This window comes from Parambassis ranga, chromosome 24, assembly GCF_900634625.1.
Source record: "Parambassis ranga chromosome 24, fParRan2.1, whole genome shotgun sequence".
NCBI lineage: Eukaryota > Metazoa > Chordata > Actinopteri > Ambassidae > Parambassis > Parambassis ranga.
The window spans coordinates 17,783,742-17,800,609 of NC_041043.1; the positions used below are offsets into that span (position 1 = coordinate 17,783,742).

The window sequence follows — 16,868 nt, forward strand, 5'->3', positions numbered from 1 at the left end:
AGAGAACACCTCTCCAACGTGCTAGACGCCATCGAATGTGAGCATTTGCCCACTCAAGTCTGTTACGGCGACGATCTGTAGTCAGGTTAAGACCCCAATGAGGACGACGAGCATGCAGTTGAGCTTCCCTGAGACGGTTTCTGACAGTTTGTGCAGAAATTGTTTGGTTATGCAAACCGATTGTTTCAGCAGCTGTCTGAGTGGCTGGTCTCAGACGATCTCGGAGGTGAACCTGCTGGATGTGGAGGTCCTGGGCTGGTGTGGTTACTCGTGGTCTGCGGTTGTGAGGCCGGTTGGATGTACTGCCATATTCTCTGAAACGCTTTTGGAGACGGCTGTGAGACAAAACTGCACATTTCAGGGTGGCCTTTTATTGTGGGCAGTTTGAGGTACACCTGTGCACTAATCATGATGTCAGATCAGCATCTTGATGTGGCACACCTGTGAGGTGGGATGGATTATCTCAGCAAAGCAGAAGTGCTCACTATCACACATTTAGACAGATTTGTGAACAATGTTTGAGAGGAATGGTAATATTGTGTATCTGGAATGAAGTTTAGATCTTCAAGTCCATCTCATGAAACATGGGAGCAAAAACAAAAGTGTTGCGTTTATATTTTTGTTGAGTGTAAAAACAGACTTGATGTGAGCACCATCCCTGCATGTTCTGCTCCAGCTGTATTATCTAAATAGTTCCATTGGTGTTTCAGACATGTTCTGAACAAACTGCTAAAGTTTTCCTGAGTTTCCTTTCTGGAAAAACTGCAGAAGTGAAAGCAGACACTTCCTGTTTATCTGTTTCTCTGACGACTTCACTGCTGTCACATGACATACCACACACTCATAATGAGTACATGCTGCTGTGCAGCGCAGTCCTGCAGCTAGACGGAGCTCATTCTTGCCTTAAATGCAGTACCTCTGCAGTTATGTAACTGTGTGTCACAGGTGCATTGTGGGATATGAGGAGGTGACCGTGGCTGATTAGGAACAAGCGTAATTCTGAGCCTGTTTAATCCCACTTACAGTTGTAACCGCCCAGCTCTTTCTGGCACTCTCTGACTCACACATACAGGTTACTGACTGAGTTTAGGCCTAGCCCCTGATCTTGATGTCACAGAGACTGGAGGAATATGATAGGAGGTGTTACATAAAAGGTGATGTCTGATAGATCAAACAAAAGGAAGAGAGGAGCAAGACAAGGAGTACAATGTGAGGACAGGGGAAAGGTGGAGAACCTGAGTGGAAGAAAGATGCAGGGAGTGAACAAAAGAACTGACGAGGAAGAGGAGAAAAGAACAAAGGAACAAACTGGGGTGAGGGAGGAAGCAGGGGGGTCAGCACTGCATTAATCTGGGGCAGTGAGGACCACGTGGCTGTTGCTGTGACAACCGTCTCCCTGCAAGTCAGAGAGAAAGAGGGTTGGCTTAGTGGAGTGTGTGTGAGAACAGATGGAGGCTATGTTAAACAGGAAGAAAATGTGCCAACGGTACAATCACAACACATGACCAAAGTAGCAGTAATAGAGTTTCTGCCGCCTTCTAGTGGTCAGGAAGCACACACACATGGAGGCTACAGAATCCCGTCACTATGTGGGTCCAGTCCTGTGATGGATGGCTGTTCGACTCATGTCATCTGAGACAGGCTGCACCTCCCTGACGCCCTCTGCTGGGTAAGGAGTGCGTTTTCCTGCAGTAACACATGGCAAACACCCCGCCCTTCCTGTGGATCACCAAGTGACCTTAATTCAGAAAAAACTATGAACAGCGGTCAGTTTTTGCTGGTTTATTCCATAAATCACACAGTTTCTGGTTTAAACATGTGTGTCTGTAAATTAAAACACATCAGAGAATCAGAGCTAAATGAGAGAATATGATGTTTTTCACTCCATGCATGCACCTGAGCGTCCAGGCTCTGTGCTCAGCTAGGCTGACAGAATCCGTTTTTCTGAGGAGTTCAGATTAAAAGCAGAACATCCTGAAAAAAAACTTCAGTAGAAAATGGATGAAGGCATCAAGCTTTTATAAAACAAGAAAAAAAAACAAACAGACCAGCCAATCACAGTCCAGTGAAATAAAATCACTGCTTACTGGTTTGTAATGTCATTGATCACTGATCAGCTGATTGGTGTAAATCACAAACTGCAGCCTGAGCAGCTCTGTGAAGTTTGTCCTGATGTTCCTGTCTGAAAGGTGATGACTGAGTCTTTAAAGCACCTGATGGTTTGGAGGTGCAGCCCTCCATGTTGGGACTCCTGTACATGTCTCTGCGGTCTCACCCCTGCAGGCTTAAGTCTGAACACCATTCTCTGGTCATCTTTGATCTTTGATTTCATCTCAGAGAACAAGTGTCATCTCTCCTCATTTTACAGCACAGCGTGTCTTCAGAAAACAATGAGTCCAGCTGTGTAGCTCTCTCATCTCTTGGATGTTTTACAGCACTGTGACCTGTCCAGGGTGACCCCGCCTCTCACGCTGCACTGCAGGACGAAGCGAGTTCCGATGATGGATGGATGTTTACAGCACACTGTTACACAATCGTACATGTTAAAGAAGAGTCAGTCCCTGCCATGGCAGACATCAGTAACATCTAAACTACCAAAGTTCGACCATCTTAAAAAAACTGTGACGTCTTTTTAAAAATGTGGTAACATGTCACATGTTGTGTCTGAAGGCAGATATCCAGAGGATAGAGGAGCCAGCTGGAGCTGACCGAAGGTTACAAGGTGGAAGGTGACCTCGTCCAGGACTCCTCAGGCTGGATGCTTGGTGAGCATAGGGACCTGTTGGGATGGCACCTCTTGCTCTGCGGCAGCGGTCGGGATGTTGATGTTTGGGTCGTCATCGACCTGGTAACATTTCCCCAAGTTCTTTATGATGTTAAAGTTGGAGCGGGCTGTTTCTGCTAGACTGTTTTCCAGAATCCAACCGTCCGACTCAGAGTCTGGATCGCCCAGCCGGATCACATTCTCCATGGCCGTCTGCAGGTAGCGGACCCCTGTCAGAACCAGCAGCTGTTGGAAAAACAAGATCAGTGGGGGTACTTTATTGTCTCAGGCAAGTCTTGAGCGGAACAGTTCAAGCTTGTTGCACTTTACTTTCACCTCCATAACACAGCCACTATCCCACTCACCTGCCAGAGGCATTGTGGGAAAAACTGGAGGATGCCTGTGGTAGGTGAGCAGTGTGACATCTGCACATTAACCTGATGTTATGTTTCACCACAGCCACTGCGCGGTACCTCAAACAGCCAGATGAGGAGCACAGTGAGGCCGATGGACTGCATGATGCCAGTGTAGTGGTCCAGCAGGGTCTGACGGCAGCCTCTCCTCCAGAGGTTCAGCTGCTGGCTCCGCTGGTCATAGTTAAGGTGGGCGGAGCTGTTGCTGAGCTTTTGCTGGATGCAGGGCCGTGGGGAGAAGGTGCTGCAGCAGCTGAAGGGAACGCTGTCCATCAGGTACCTCCCCTCCACGTTACTCCTTATGCGGCTACATGGAGGAAAAGGCCAGAACTCTGTTACAGCTTTTAAACCCAGCCCTCTGCCCTGTAACATGTCAATGGCTACTTTTTTCTTTGACCACCCGCTCCCACTTCAGGCAAACAGGCCAGCTCAGGCTGCTGGTTAATCCTAATTAATCCAATGACCCTAACCCTAACCCTAACCCCGCTGGCTTCCAGGCTTATCTGGACCAGTGACCTCAATCTGAAAATGTCTCTGCCAGACAGATGCTAACATGTCCGATCTATTCACATGTTGAGGAAGAGTTTAGCTGGCAGCTTCTTCCACCATTGTTATTAACGACTGTAGCTCATGAAACGTCTCATTCATCATTCACAGATACCAGATTCAGTACAATGCTGATTTTTTCCAGTGTTTATAGATGCTCTAGAATCTGGCAGAATCCACAATAAAAAAACACATTTGGCTTTGATAGAATCTCTGTCTTCAGTTTAGATCTGATTTAACCTGATGCGTTTTGTTTGGTACTCCATACTCTGCTGCTGCCCAGGGTTTACTGGAATCTATAGGACTATGTATGGACCATTTATTACATCATTGATGTCATGTGCCATTTTTCCTTCACTGATACATGAGAATTTGACACCAGTTTATTAGTGAAGGTCAAAATGTACACTAGCAGCACTAATTACCCAGTGTGCAGCATGCCAATGAAACAGGCAGCAAAGACTCTGATTGGTCAAGATCAAAGCAGGCGCCGTTAGGCCTTAATTTTGGTCTGGCTGGGAATTAGCAGGACAGCCAATAGTAACCCTCGGTTCGAGCTTCTGGCCCACATCCTCATTAGGGTTTTGTTCATTGCTCAGTGGTTAACTGGTAAGGCCAAAAGGCCTAGTGCCACATTCTGCCTTACAGCGCAGCAACGGCCTTGATGAACCATGAACTGAAATAAATGCTCAGGGCTTTCCATATCTCCATGTCTGGCTCCACTTACTCTACCACGGCACTGCTGGTCATATCCAGGTAGCGGTTGCTGATCCACTGAATCTGAAACCAGTCTCGATGCCCTGTGTTGCCACAGCACTGAAACTGGATCTGCAACAGGTCCAGAGTTCTTTTCAGGTAGCAGCGACCCGGCGTGTCTGTGTCCTTATAGTACAGCATGGCATTCCTCAGGCCCAGGAGCAGCGACTCTTCCAGCTGGCTGCGGAAGCTGTAGCACATTAGCGCTCCTACCAGGATGCAGGAGGTGAAGAAGAAGGTGCAGATGACGTACGGCATCATGACCAGCTTCCAGCGCAGGAACTTGTTGGTGTCAGCGCAGTCTAAACAGATCTTCCCACCAAGGTAGTTGATGCCGCAGGCTGCCAGGCCTGTGGTAATCAGCATATATGGCACATAGAGGATTCCCTGTTCTGACATCACTTCCTGCCATTTCAGGATCTCTACTTTGAGGAATAGGCCCAGGCCAAAGAGGATAGCACCTGTCAATACAGAGATCCAGTTCAACAGCAAGAGGACCTCAGCTAGCTTTTCTCTCTCCACCTTTGTGAAGGTCACCTTACCGACGGCCATGTTGGTCTCCCTGTCTTTGACTGGCTTACGTCCAAGAGGCTGCAAACATAGTCAAAGCCTGGAGTGTCTTAAAATGCAGCAACACTAATGGCCACTAGGGGTCAGGGGTCACAAACATATCAGGTTCTTTCTGTCTAAATATGTATTTTCCACATGACACAATCCCAGCAGTCAGTTCAGGTTCTGAAGAAATCTGTTTGTTGGGAAAAAAATCCTCATCAGCTCTGAGGGAAATATTTGAAACCAAGACTCCCATTTTAGAGGACATTTTTAGTACATGTAAAAGTCCTGTTTGTGGCTGGCGCTGCAGAGGTGGTGCACACCATCAGCAGTTTGACTTTTCCAGCCAGGCTTGATTTGTCTCTCGTCTGTTCCAACACAGGCCAATCACAAATCTGCACCACAAAGCTTTACAAACATCGTCTGTCCTTTGGCCGTCTATCTGGACAAAGAAGCTCTCCCCCATAGAAGTTCCCTTGGATGCATGTCATGGCTGTTGTTGTTCAGTCCACACAGGTCTGGGACTTTCGGAGGGTCAGAGGTCAGGGTTCTTCAAATGAAAGCTACAGGAAAGCTGGCGGCTGCTGCCTGCAGAGTGTCGTAAGGAGCTTAATGGGTATTTTAGGCACTCTTCACTGCGGTCCACAACTCCAAAGACACAACCAGCATGCGACCACTGCAGGGGAGAGAGCAGGTCAGAATTTACTGGAACTGCTACTGATACGATGAAACATTGTCGTCAGAACTCGGCTCTATGATCTGATATCAGAACATTACAGACTTAGAAAAAATGTTACAGTTGTTCTTGTTCTGTTTGACTTTCCCTCTCACAGACTAAATCAGCTGTTAGTGTTTAACGGCACTGCACTGCATCTATTAATTCTGTGAAGTCTTTTTAGGTTTAAGAACTGAAGGACACACTTTCATTAGGAATCAATGTAGCTACCACTCAAATTGTCTGACTTGCCACGCTGATGATAAAACAACACACACTTACCTCGTTGACCTGAGTCAGTCAGACGTCTCAGTCCAGCGGTCGGTCTGTCTCCCCTCTGATGTCTCATCGGTGTCATGCAGGCAGAGGTCAGCACACATGCTTTTAGGCAGGAAGCAGATATTGCAGCTGAGAAAAGGAGTTTTGAAGCGCCTGCTAACTTCCATCCTGTGCTTCTAATCTCCTTACAGCTAATCAGCCTTGTAATAAGCTGCAAAATCTCCAACCCCCCATTCACCAGCTGAACCATCAGCGGGACGCCACACCAAGTGTTTAAATCAGACTGATCCATCTGACACCGCAGAGGAAACAGGACGAGTGCTGTCATAACACCTCAGAGGGAAAGATGGGAGAAGACCAGAGACAGAAGTCACCCTGACCTTAGCAGCAGCTTCTCTGAGGACACGTGGATCAGGTCCAGACTTAAGCTCATTCCATACTGCAGGAGAACAGAGGAGCTTGTTCTGGCTCTGGGCGCTCCAAGAAGAAAATGGAGTCACTTTGTTCTGGACACATCCTCTGAGCAGAACTTTTTTCTTGGTTGTGTGATTGGTCAGAATTTCAGAGGGTGTAGTGAATGTGAAGAAGTGGAGAAGCTTCTTCAGGTGTGCATGGATCCATGCGCCCACCTACCTAAACATTACCGGTGTTGTGCCAAAAAGTGATCGCCTGTCAAAAACTGAGTCCTAAAGCTGCATCTCTGAGTGTCTGCAGCTGGAGCTCCAGCTGTTTGGTCTCATCCACCCTGCTGCAGCACTCATACTGTTCCTCCATGTGACTTGATGTGAACCGGAAATGGTCACGAGTGTCCACAGAGGCTGCAGCGTTTCCTGCTGAGGTTTGCTCTGTCTCCAAATGACTTAAATTCATTCTTGGTTATTACCACATATAAGAACTTATAATTAAACCAGCCCCTTTATACCCATGAAGACCCCTTAAAAAATAAACCTCAGCAACTGGAGTTTTTCATCTGCCAAAAAGTGATCCTGGCCCCCACAGTGAGCACAGGGGCTTCTGCCTCTTGGTCTCATTCTTGTCTGTGATAGATAACAGATTATAATCCAACCAGCCCATCTGTACCTGTTAACACAGCTTTAAAGGGCCAGTACACCTCATACAGCATTGTTTTCCACCTGCCAAAAAGTGGTTATGTATCACATGTCACGAAGCTTCATAACTCACAATATAATATATATAATATATTTATCAACTCTGCACTGCGCCCCTCTTTATGTGGTCTGATCACAGCTGGACTGCTCATCTCAACCAGATACAAATCAAATAGCAAGCAGCAGACTCAGGGTCACTTACAGCTGCTGCTGCTGTTTGCAGTGTGTACAGTCAGAGGAATCCTTCCCAGAATTATTAGCCATCTCCTCTCTGTGGACATGTCTCCCTTTGAGAATGGGATGTTTCATATCGGTTCCTTAAAACACAGACACAGTATACCGACACAGATTTACTTTATTTACAGTTTTACAGTCTCCATCACTGTTACAAACATTTATACACATCAGGACTGTGGAACTCATTATCATATGTAAGAAGAAAAGAACTCAAACAGTAGGACACAATCACAGGTGACATGATGATTCAAACAAACAACACCCTCCTCCCCCACCTAAAAAACATCAGTAAAACATCAAAAGATTCAGCATTTGAAACACGTGATCTTTCTGTGTGATGCTGTCAGGTTTAACTCAGCAACAGACTCTCACTCTACAGCTCGCACAGAGACACTGTGGAGTTATAAGACCAGAACCCAAAGCCAAACCCAAAGGCAGGGTAGACGGGCTCAGTGAATGTGGTGTTGAAGGTGTAGAGAGGGATCAGTGGGTCAGATGCTGTCAAAGGGACTCTGTAGAAGGACAGAGCTCCAGCAGGACAGTCCACATAAACTGCTACTCTGTTAGAGACAGGACTGCCATAGGGGACATGGACCTCTTTTTGTTTCCCATTGTGCCAAAAGGAGAATTTGTCTTCAGTGCACATCAGAGTCCAGTCCTGATCATTCCACCCAAGCCTGCAGTCTGAACTTTTTCCTTTCCTGCTGATTCTTTTGTAACTCAGCGCTATGATGACAGGTCCTTCTTTCTCAACCTCCCAGTAGCATCGGCCCTTCAGACCAGTTTTACACAGCACCTGCCAGCAGCAGCTGTCGAACCTCTCTGGATGATCAGGATATGGCTGCTCCTCTGTCACTACGGTCACCTTCCTGTTGTTGTCAGACAGTTTGAGGTTTCTGTGTGCCGTATTTGGATCCATTTCAAGTTCACAGGCATCTAAAACAGAGTGAGACACATGCAACAGGTGATCATCTTGTGTGAAAATGTCTGTCCTCCTCTCCAGCACATTGGGTTGTGTTTTAGTGTGTACATCACTTACACTTCTTCAGGCCGTGTTTTAGCCGATTCTCTCCACAGTGCTCCACCCTGTGCAAAGGAAAATCTGTGAGACCAAGTTATTTTCTTCCATCATATCATGCTGGTATGTGGGTTCCCTCCATACCTGAGCGTTTCCAGCCTACAGTGACGATCCTCCACTGCACCACGCAGCGGCTGCACTCCGGAGTCTCCTGGATGGTTGTAGCTCAGGTCCAGCTCTCTGAGATGGGCGGGGTTGGAGCTCAGAGCTGATGCCAGAGAAGCACAGCCTTCCTCTGTCACATGACAGCCTGACAACCTGTTTTATTTGGTCATAGACAAGTCAGTAATGCAGAAATTGTACCAAAAAGTTCAGCAACACCACAGAAAATTGCATAAATTAGTGACCTGAGTGTTTCCAGTTTACAGTGATGACTCTCCAACCCCGTAGACAAAAGCTGGACTCCTGAGTCATGCAACTCATTGTCACTCACATCCAGCACTTTCAAGCTGGAGGACTGGATGCAGATAACTGAGGACAGAGTTTCACAGCTTCTCCATGTCAGCTTACAGCCACTGAGCCTGAGGAGGGATAGAGATAGGATGGTGATGCAAAACAATGACTTCAATTTAACCATAAAAGACACAGGCCTCCAAAAAAGAGTTGGAGGAGCATCCCTCTTTACAACCAGCTGAATCCTGACCTGAGAATTTCCAGTTTACAGTGTGGACTCTCCAGTCCAGCTGAAAGTGTCTTCACGCCTGAATCCCACAGATTGTTGTTACTCAGGTCCAGCTGTCTTAGACTAGAGGACCGAGAGCTGAGAACTGAGCAGAGAACTCTGTAACTCTGCTCTGAAAGGTTACAGAAACTCAACCTGAAATGTAGTGAGACAAAGAACTGCTTAATATTTGAAAACAGAAAACATCTTTAACATCAAATGGTAGCACCTACAGAGCTCTGCTGGAGACTTTGACCACTGGCAGCAGTTTCAGAAGACCCTGCTCCGAAGCAGAGTATTTCTTCAGGTCAAAGACTTCCAGGTCTTCTGATGACAGTAAAATGAAGACCAGAGCTGACCACTGAGCAGGAGACAGGTCATGTGTGGACAGACGTCCTGATCCCAGGAACTGCTGGATCTCCTCCACTAGAGAATCATCATTCAGTTCATTCAGACATTGGAGCAGATTGATGCTTCTCTCAGGAGTGAGATTATCTTCAAGCCTGTCCTTGATGTATTTGATTGTTTCCTGATCGGCCTGTAAGCTACTTCCTGGCTTTGTCAGCAGGCCTCGTAGGAGACTCTGATTGGTCTGCAGTGAAAAACCCAGGAGGAAGCGGAGGAACAGGTCCAGGTGTCCATTTGGACTCTGCAAGGCTCTGTCCACAGCGGTCTGGTGGAGATTAGGTTTACGTCTTGATAGTTTAGACATCCAAGATGCTGTTTGTTGTTCTTCCAGCAGATTATTTCCAGACTTGATGAAGGTCAGATGGACATGAAGAGCAGCCAGAAACTCCTGAACACTCATATGGACGAAGCAGAACACCTTGTCCTGGTACTGTCCTCTCTCCTCTTTAAAGATCTGTGTGAACACTCCTGAGTACACTGAGGCTGCTTTGATATTGATGCCACACTCTGCCAGGTCTGATTCGTAGAAGATCAGGTTTCCTTTCTGCAGCTGATCAAAAGCCAATTTTCCTAGACACTTGATCATCTCCCTGCTTGCTTGATTCCACTGTGGATCTACATCACTTTCTCCGTGGGACTTGCTGTTCTTCACTTTGGCCTGAGACCTCAGCAAGTGGATGTACATCTCAGTCAGGGTCCTGGGCAGCTCCCCTCCCTCTCTGGTCTCCAACATGTCCTCCAGAACTCCAGCAGTGATCCAGCAGAAGACTGGGATGTGGCACATGATGTGGAGGCTTCGTGATGTCTTGATGTGAGGTAGGATTCTGCTGACAAGTTTCTCATCTCTGCATTTCTTCCTGAAGAAGTCCAGTTTTTGAGCGTCACTGAACCCTCTGACCTCTGTCACCAGGTCCACACAGTCAGGAGGGATCTGATTGGCTGCTGCAGGTCTTGTGGTGATCCAGAGGAGAGCAGAGGGAAGCAGCTTCCCCCTGATGAGGTTTGTCAGCAGCACATGCACTGAGGTGGACTCTGTGACATCGGTCAGGACCTCAGTGTTGTGGAAGTCCAGAGGAAGTCGACACTCATCCAGACCGTCAAAGATGAAGAGCGCGTTGAACTCCTGGAAGCTGCAGATTCCTGCTTCTTTGGTTTCAGGGAAGAAGTGATGAACAAGCTCCACCAAGCTGAACCGTTTCTCTCTCAGCACATTCAGCTCTCTGAATGTGAATGGAAATGTGAAGTGGACATCCTGGTGGTCTTTGTCTTTAGCCCAGTCCAGACTGAACTTCTGTGTTAGGACTGTTTTCCCGATGCCAGCCACTCCCTGTGTCATCACTGTTCTGATTGGTTCCTGTCTTCCAGGTGAGCCTTTAAAGAGGTCTTCTGGTCTGATGCTTGTTTCTGGTTTGTGGGCTTTCCTGGATGCTGCTTCAACCTGTCTGACCTCATGGTCCTTGTTGACCTCTGCTCCGCCTTCTATTGTCAGGGAGACTTTTATGTAGGTTTCATCTTTAACTGTAGGTTTTCCCCCCTTTTTGACATTTTCAGGTGAACCCTGAAACTTTTTTATCAGGCTGGATTTGAGATTTTTCTGGCACCCGAGAAAACCCTCTGAAAGAAGGAAACACATCATTGAGGGAGTGCTGCAGTACATGTACGAATCTCTGGGATTCAACATGAGTGCGATGGGACAGTGGATAAAGGAAGAACGAGAAGCGTTTTAAATTGTATATAGAGAGGGGTTGTGTCAGGGAGATTCCTGTTAATCCTCTGAATCCTGACTTACCTGCTAAAGGCTCTGAGTTCGGGCCAGATAAAATCTGCACCAGATCATTCCTATCGAGTTTCCTCAGGACCTTCTTGGTCACCTCCAGAGTGTTTTCACAGTAGGTCTGCAGCATCTGGTCCACCGTATCGGGCCTGTCTGCTTTATCCAACCGGCTCTTTGGAATGATTGGAAAGCGTTCCAGGACCTCAGGCTTTTGGAGGTACCACTTGAACTCCTTTAACTCATTGTCACCCAGATCCTTCAGTGCTCTGAGCAGCAGCTCCTCGCGTGTCGGCATAGCCACTTTTCTTTCCTGCTAAAATCAAAATCATTTCTGGAAACAATTCCAACAGTTTTCCTGATTACAGCAGTGGGTGGAGGATTTACTGATAACACTGACACTGCTCATACGGCCACTGCGTTGCAGGGGTGAAAACGAAAAAGAAACATCTGAAATATTTTAATGCTAACAGCTTCAGGCACACAGAGCAGCCTCAGCTCCTCATGCCTGCATCAGGATTAAATAACCATGGCCGTGGCTATAAGGAAGCTGGCAGAGCATCACTATACTAAGAAAACAAAAGCACATTCCATCATTTAGCCAAATTAACAACACACACGCAACCCAGCCACTCAAGATATCACAGAGCCAGTGAATGTCTAAAGCTGGGGACACACTGGGGACACACTACACCATTTTCCCCGATTTTACCCACAATTCCCTGTCAGGCAAAGTCTGCACCAGTCTGTACTGGCTGTGGACAGTCAGCATGTGTAGTCAGCACCCAGATCTGTCAGTGTGTGAGGGGAACAGACGGGTCTAGGTGCAGTCCTGGAGCGTGAACGGTTCTGTTGTCTTTAGTCTGATAGATCCTGCAGTGTGTAATGTCTCATCGGGAGCAGCTGCTAGGTGTGTGACATAAAAACCCCTGCTGAGGCCAGTCTGTGAGTGTGTCCTCTGTCAGAGTCCGTTAGGACAGTGAACGCTGTGTGGTGTGTCCCCGGTTTATCACAGCCTCTGACCCGTGTGTTAGTTGCAGTTTAATTAAGAGCACGATTATCTGAAGATAATTAAATCCTGTCATCGCTGTGAAAAACGTCTGGCTGCAGCTTTGCAGTGGGAGGACAGATCTGACGTCCTGCCCAGTTTCCAGGGAAGACTTGTGTCTGGCTACCTTTAAGCTTCCGATCCACCTCAGGACCGTTATATTAAATATGAAATAAGTGAGCGCACATGAAACCCACTCAGGTTATTTCAAACATACAAAGGACAGCCAGAGGTCAAAGGTCGCGGCAAGAAGGTAAAAATAAATAATGTGACCTTTGAAAGCAGATTAGGCTCAATTCTACCCGTGTAAAATAATAAAATCTTCAACATTATCGGAATATAAACATCATTTGGAACACGTGCGTGCCTCTGTACACACTGCAGACCTCAGAAGGATCTGAGCTCTGGAGGGGTCCGTTCAGACAAACCATCCTGTCCTAACACACATCAGCTTCTTACCCTGCGGCTCATCTTCCTCACAGTGTCTTCGTTTGCAGAGAAAACATCAGCGTCTGAGTGCGTCTGACGCTTGTTCGCCTGATGAAATCTACTTTTAACCCCAATACCATGGTGATGGGGGGGGCGAGGTCTAACCAGGGGGTGTGGTCTAAATACCTCCTGCAGTTCAGCTGCTCCTTTAATGACTTTGAGGTTTTTTCGTGTGTGCAGTTCTAAAGAAGTCAGAGCATCGTGTTTCAGCAGGTCTGACCTGTTAGAAGCTTCATCAGGACTGAGACTGAAATCATATGAACTGCAGACAGCAGTGACTCCAGTCCAGTGCAGTCCAGTCCAGTTCAGTCCAGTGCTGTCCAGTCCAGTGCAGTCCAGTCCAGTGCTGTCCAGTGCTGTCCAGTCCAGTCCAGAAGTCCAGCCCAGTCATGTCCAGCCCAGTAGTCCAGTGCAGTCCAGTCCAGTGCTGTCCAGTCCAGTGCAGTCCAGTCCAGTCCAGTCCAGTCCAGTCCAGTGCAGTCCAGTCCAGTCCAGTCCAGTGCTGTCCAGTCCAGTGCTGTCCAGTCCAGTCCAGAAGTCCAGTCCAGTCCAGTCCAGTCCAGTCCAGTCCAGTCCAGTCCCAGCCTTCAGTCCATTATTTTTACAGCCTTTGTTGTTTGTTTTCTTGTTGGTTTGGTGTGTTCAGCTGTGGACCCAGCCAGCCCTGATTATACACCTAATCTCCAGGGATTATTAAATTAATCTTATAAATGACATTTTTCCTGCCTCTCTTTGTTTCTGTGTAAAAACACTCAGAGGCAGCTAACTGGTTTTTCTGTCTTCCTGTTCCTCTTTCATTATTTTACACTTGGAAGTCTGTGTGTGTTTCTGGATAAATGTGTGTGTGTTTCTATAACACTGAAACAGCAGTCACACCCCTGGTTGTTTCAGAAACCCGTACTGTGGAACCAGCTGGGTTCATGAGACAGAAACCACGTCCACCTAAAGGACCAGGCTTCAACCTTTCTGAGTAACTCTTTATCTTGATCATGGCTGTGACAGGCCCACAGTGCTGGTGGCTGTGTCCCGTCTTTGTGTCTCTCTCCCTCAGATCAGCCCTCTGACCCCGTTCTCTATGTACTGCAAATATATATTTATATAAAAATACAACACATAGTTTTCAGCATCATAACAGCCTGTCCTGTTTGTTCCTCTCTCTCCTTCATCCTCTCTGTCCTGTCTCCCTCTTCTTCTCCTCTCTCTCCTTCATCCTCTCTGTCCTGTCTCCCTCTTCTTCTCCTCTCTCTCCTTCATCCTCTCTGTCCTGTCTCCCTCTTCTCTTCTCTCTCTCCTTCATCCTCTCTGTCCTGTCTCCCTCTTCTTCTCCTCTCTCTCCTTCATCCTCTCTGTCCTGTCTCCCTCTTCTTCTCCTCTCTCTCTCCTTCATCCTCTCTGTCCTGTCTCCCTCTTCTTCTCCTCTCTCTCTCTTCTTCATCCTCTCTGTCCTGTCTCCCTCTTCTTCTCCTCTCTCTCTTCTTCATCCTCTCTGTCCTGTCTCCCTCTTCTCCTCTCTCTCCATCTGTCAGCAGGAAGGTTCTCCTTATGAGTCGGCTCCTGTTCAAGGTTTCTTCCTGTTAAAGGGAGTTTGTTCTGACACTGTTGATGTTAGGGGTTTCGGGCTCTGGGTCTCTGTGAAGAGCTTCACCGTTTTGATTGTAAAAGATGTTATATAAACAAAACTGAACCATGACCCTGTTTGTGTCAGAAATTCTCAGGAACAGAGCAAAGTGCCGGCAAGTTGTCTGGAAGTAAACTTCCGTCAGCAAAGCTGCAAAACTTGACAAACAGAAACCTGGCATGCAGAAGAATTCAGAGGAAACCAGTTCTGTTGTGCACATGGGACCTTCATACCCCTAGCTGTCAGAAGGGGGCAGTACAACCAGAGAAACTTCCTGTTTAATAGCAGCTGGTTGAGCTTCGGCAGGCAGCCATGGCTGATCATCTAAAAAACTGATTCACCAAATTAACAAAAGCACAAAACTGCACCTTTAAACCAAAGTTAAAAAAGGAGTTTAACCAGCAGCTCTGCAGCACTGTGAGCCTGCAGAGCTGCTGCACCCTAATGCACTGTTGATGGGGTCAGAGGTCACAGGAGAAATGAAATGAAAAATCTAATTTTCTTATAATGTGTGATGCCATCGTTTAAACTGCGTGTCACTGCTGTTCTTCAGTGTGCCGCAGCTCTGCTCAGACACACACCTCAGCCGGTCAGGCCGGTTCACCGATGTCAGCCGGGATGGAGCCAGACAGCAAAGTCACCTGAACAAACGCCACAGCCGAGCCGACCACACACCCTGACGAGGATGACACACTGACTGTAGTTAGCATGGCCTGGAACAGTAACAACAGGGCTACACTGTCAGCTGGATTACTATCATTTATTTACACATTTCCCAGCATGCATATCTCCATCTTGTACTAGACAGTAGCTAGCGTTAGCTGACCAGCAGTGACGGCTTTGACGGTGACAGTGAAGTCACGCTTCACGTGTGTCATGTGGTTGTGTACTTGTTTACATGTCAGCCCCCTTTTGTTCTCTGCTTCATTCAGCATTGTGCAGACATGCTGTTCGCATGTCGGACGGCTCGCTACGTGACTGGTTGTTGGTGCTTTGAGCAGCATGTTGCTACTAAAGGCACCGTGGAGGTGAGTGTGAGTTCGCTGTCGAGGCTAAAAGCAGAGTGCTTCCTCAGTTCTGTTACTGACAAACACACACTCCTGTTCAGGATGTTGCTGCTGTGTGTCAGTCGGGATTGCTCAGCACTGACACCTGCTGGACAGTTTGAAGAAACACAGGGGTTCTCTGTGCTCCAACCCAGGGCCTCGGCCCCCTGAGGGGCCCGGACAGCATCTGCAGGTGTCCTGTGATTCATTTATAGTTATTCATGATTTTATGAATACACTGATGGCTCATCAGTCTGCAGCTCTGACACCGGCTCCGTCAGCTTTTCCAGCGTCAGGTAGATGACCTACATTTAATGAATGTATGTAGTAAACAAGACTGAGCATTATTTCTAAGAGTTTAAATCGAGGCAACTGGAATAGTTTTTTAAATGTTTCAAAAAAATGAAAAATAAACAATGAAGGCATAAGGAAGGATGAATAAGAGCCTCCACAGGGATGATGCTGAAACTCTTTTAAATAATGTTTCACTCTGAATATAAATATATAAATATATATATGTGACAGAAATCAGAAGAGTGAACAGAAGCTGGAAGCACTGGAAGGATTTCCAGTTGTGGGTCCGTGGACACAGACCCCACTCTTTGTGGGTCCGTGGACACAGACCCCACTCTTTGTGGGTCCGTGGACACAGACCCCACTCTTTGTGCTGTGATCATGTCACACTGTTCTTTCAGCGGGGGAGAGGGCGGGGCTGCGGGGGGTGGTGTACCAGGCTCTCTCGGCTCCTGTCAATCACGCCATGACGTCGTGTATCGGGAGCATTTCCGGTGCAGGAGGGCGGGGCCTCCGTCTTCCTCTGGGAGACACAGGCAGCTCAGTCACGTCTTCGCACAGCAGCGAGTACCCACTTCCGGGACTGGGATGTTTTTCTTCAGAATAAAAGTACAGGTTCCACATGGTTCCCATCAGGGCTCTGACCGCAGACCTTCTCCCCCTGCTTCATCCTCTCCATCCTCTTCATGTCCTCGTTTAGGACATCCATATGTCTCCTCTTCGGCGTCCATCTTGGCCTCTTGCCTGGCAGCTCCAACATATAACCTCTGTCCCTCCTCTGCACATGTCCAAACCACCTCCACCTGTCCTCTCTGACTCTGTCCCCATAACAGCCAACCTGAGCTGTCCCTGTGATGTCCTCCTTCCTGATCCTGTCCATCAGGTACCTTCTTGACCTCCACCCCTGTCAGCCTCGCTGTGGGCCTGTTGCAGCCTGTGCCTTGGCCTTCAGGTCCTGTTGCTGCTGTTTCCCTTTGCTTTGTGCGTGCAGGTGGTTTCTGGGCGGAGCTGATCCTGCACTCAGCACACCTGAGCTGACGAGGTGGGCGAGGTTTATAGGACCCTGCAGGCTTGCCTCGCTCTC

The 16,868-nt window shown here is 47.7% G+C and overlaps 2 protein-coding genes across 2 annotated transcripts; both read right to left on the minus strand.

Moving 5' to 3' along the window:
• Positions 1-2,749: 2,749 nt before the first annotated feature.
• LOC114429131 (photoreceptor outer segment membrane glycoprotein 2-like) lies at positions 2,750-5,031 on the minus strand. The gene is made up of 3 exons (XM_028397977.1): positions 4,451-5,031; positions 3,238-3,484; positions 2,750-3,010 (listed from the first exon to the last, which is right to left on the minus strand). The coding sequence occupies exons 1-3, from the start codon at positions 5,029-5,031 to the stop codon at positions 2,750-2,752; spliced, it is 1,089 nt and encodes a 362-aa protein (XP_028253778.1).
• Positions 5,032-7,743: 2,712 nt separating this feature from the next.
• LOC114428422 (NLR family CARD domain-containing protein 3-like) lies at positions 7,744-12,937 on the minus strand. The gene is made up of 8 exons (XM_028396816.1): positions 12,797-12,937; positions 11,308-11,602; positions 9,344-11,132; positions 9,093-9,266; positions 8,797-8,970; positions 8,534-8,707; positions 8,411-8,457; positions 7,744-8,307 (listed from the first exon to the last, which is right to left on the minus strand). The coding sequence occupies exons 1-8, from the start codon at positions 12,806-12,808 to the stop codon at positions 7,745-7,747; spliced, it is 3,228 nt and encodes a 1,075-aa protein (XP_028252617.1). The 5' UTR covers positions 12,809-12,937; the 3' UTR covers position 7,744.
• Between the last annotated feature and the right edge of the window lie 3,931 nt (positions 12,938-16,868).

Bases quoted from the DNA above. Each gene is read 5' to 3' on its own strand.
- LOC114429131 (XM_028397977.1), bottom strand. From the start codon at position 5,031: ATGGCCGTCGGTAAGGTGACCTTCACAAAGGTGGAGAGAGAAAAGCTA. The intron at 3,485-4,450 runs GTAAGTGGAGCC...TCCTCCATGTAG, and splicing joins ACCAGCAGTGCCGTGGTAGA to CCGCATAAGGAGTAACGTGG. The intron at 3,011-3,237 runs GTACCGCGCAGT...TTTTTCCAACAG, and splicing joins TCCTCATCTGGCTGTTTGAG to CTGCTGGTTCTGACAGGGGT.
- LOC114428422 (XM_028396816.1), bottom strand. The intron at 11,133-11,307 runs GTAAGTCAGGAT...TCCTTCTTTCAG, and splicing joins GAACTCAGAGCCTTTAGCAG to AGGGTTTTCTCGGGTGCCAG. The intron at 9,267-9,343 runs GTAGGTGCTACC...ACTACATTTCAG, and splicing joins AAAGTCTCCAGCAGAGCTCT to GTTGAGTTTCTGTAACCTTT.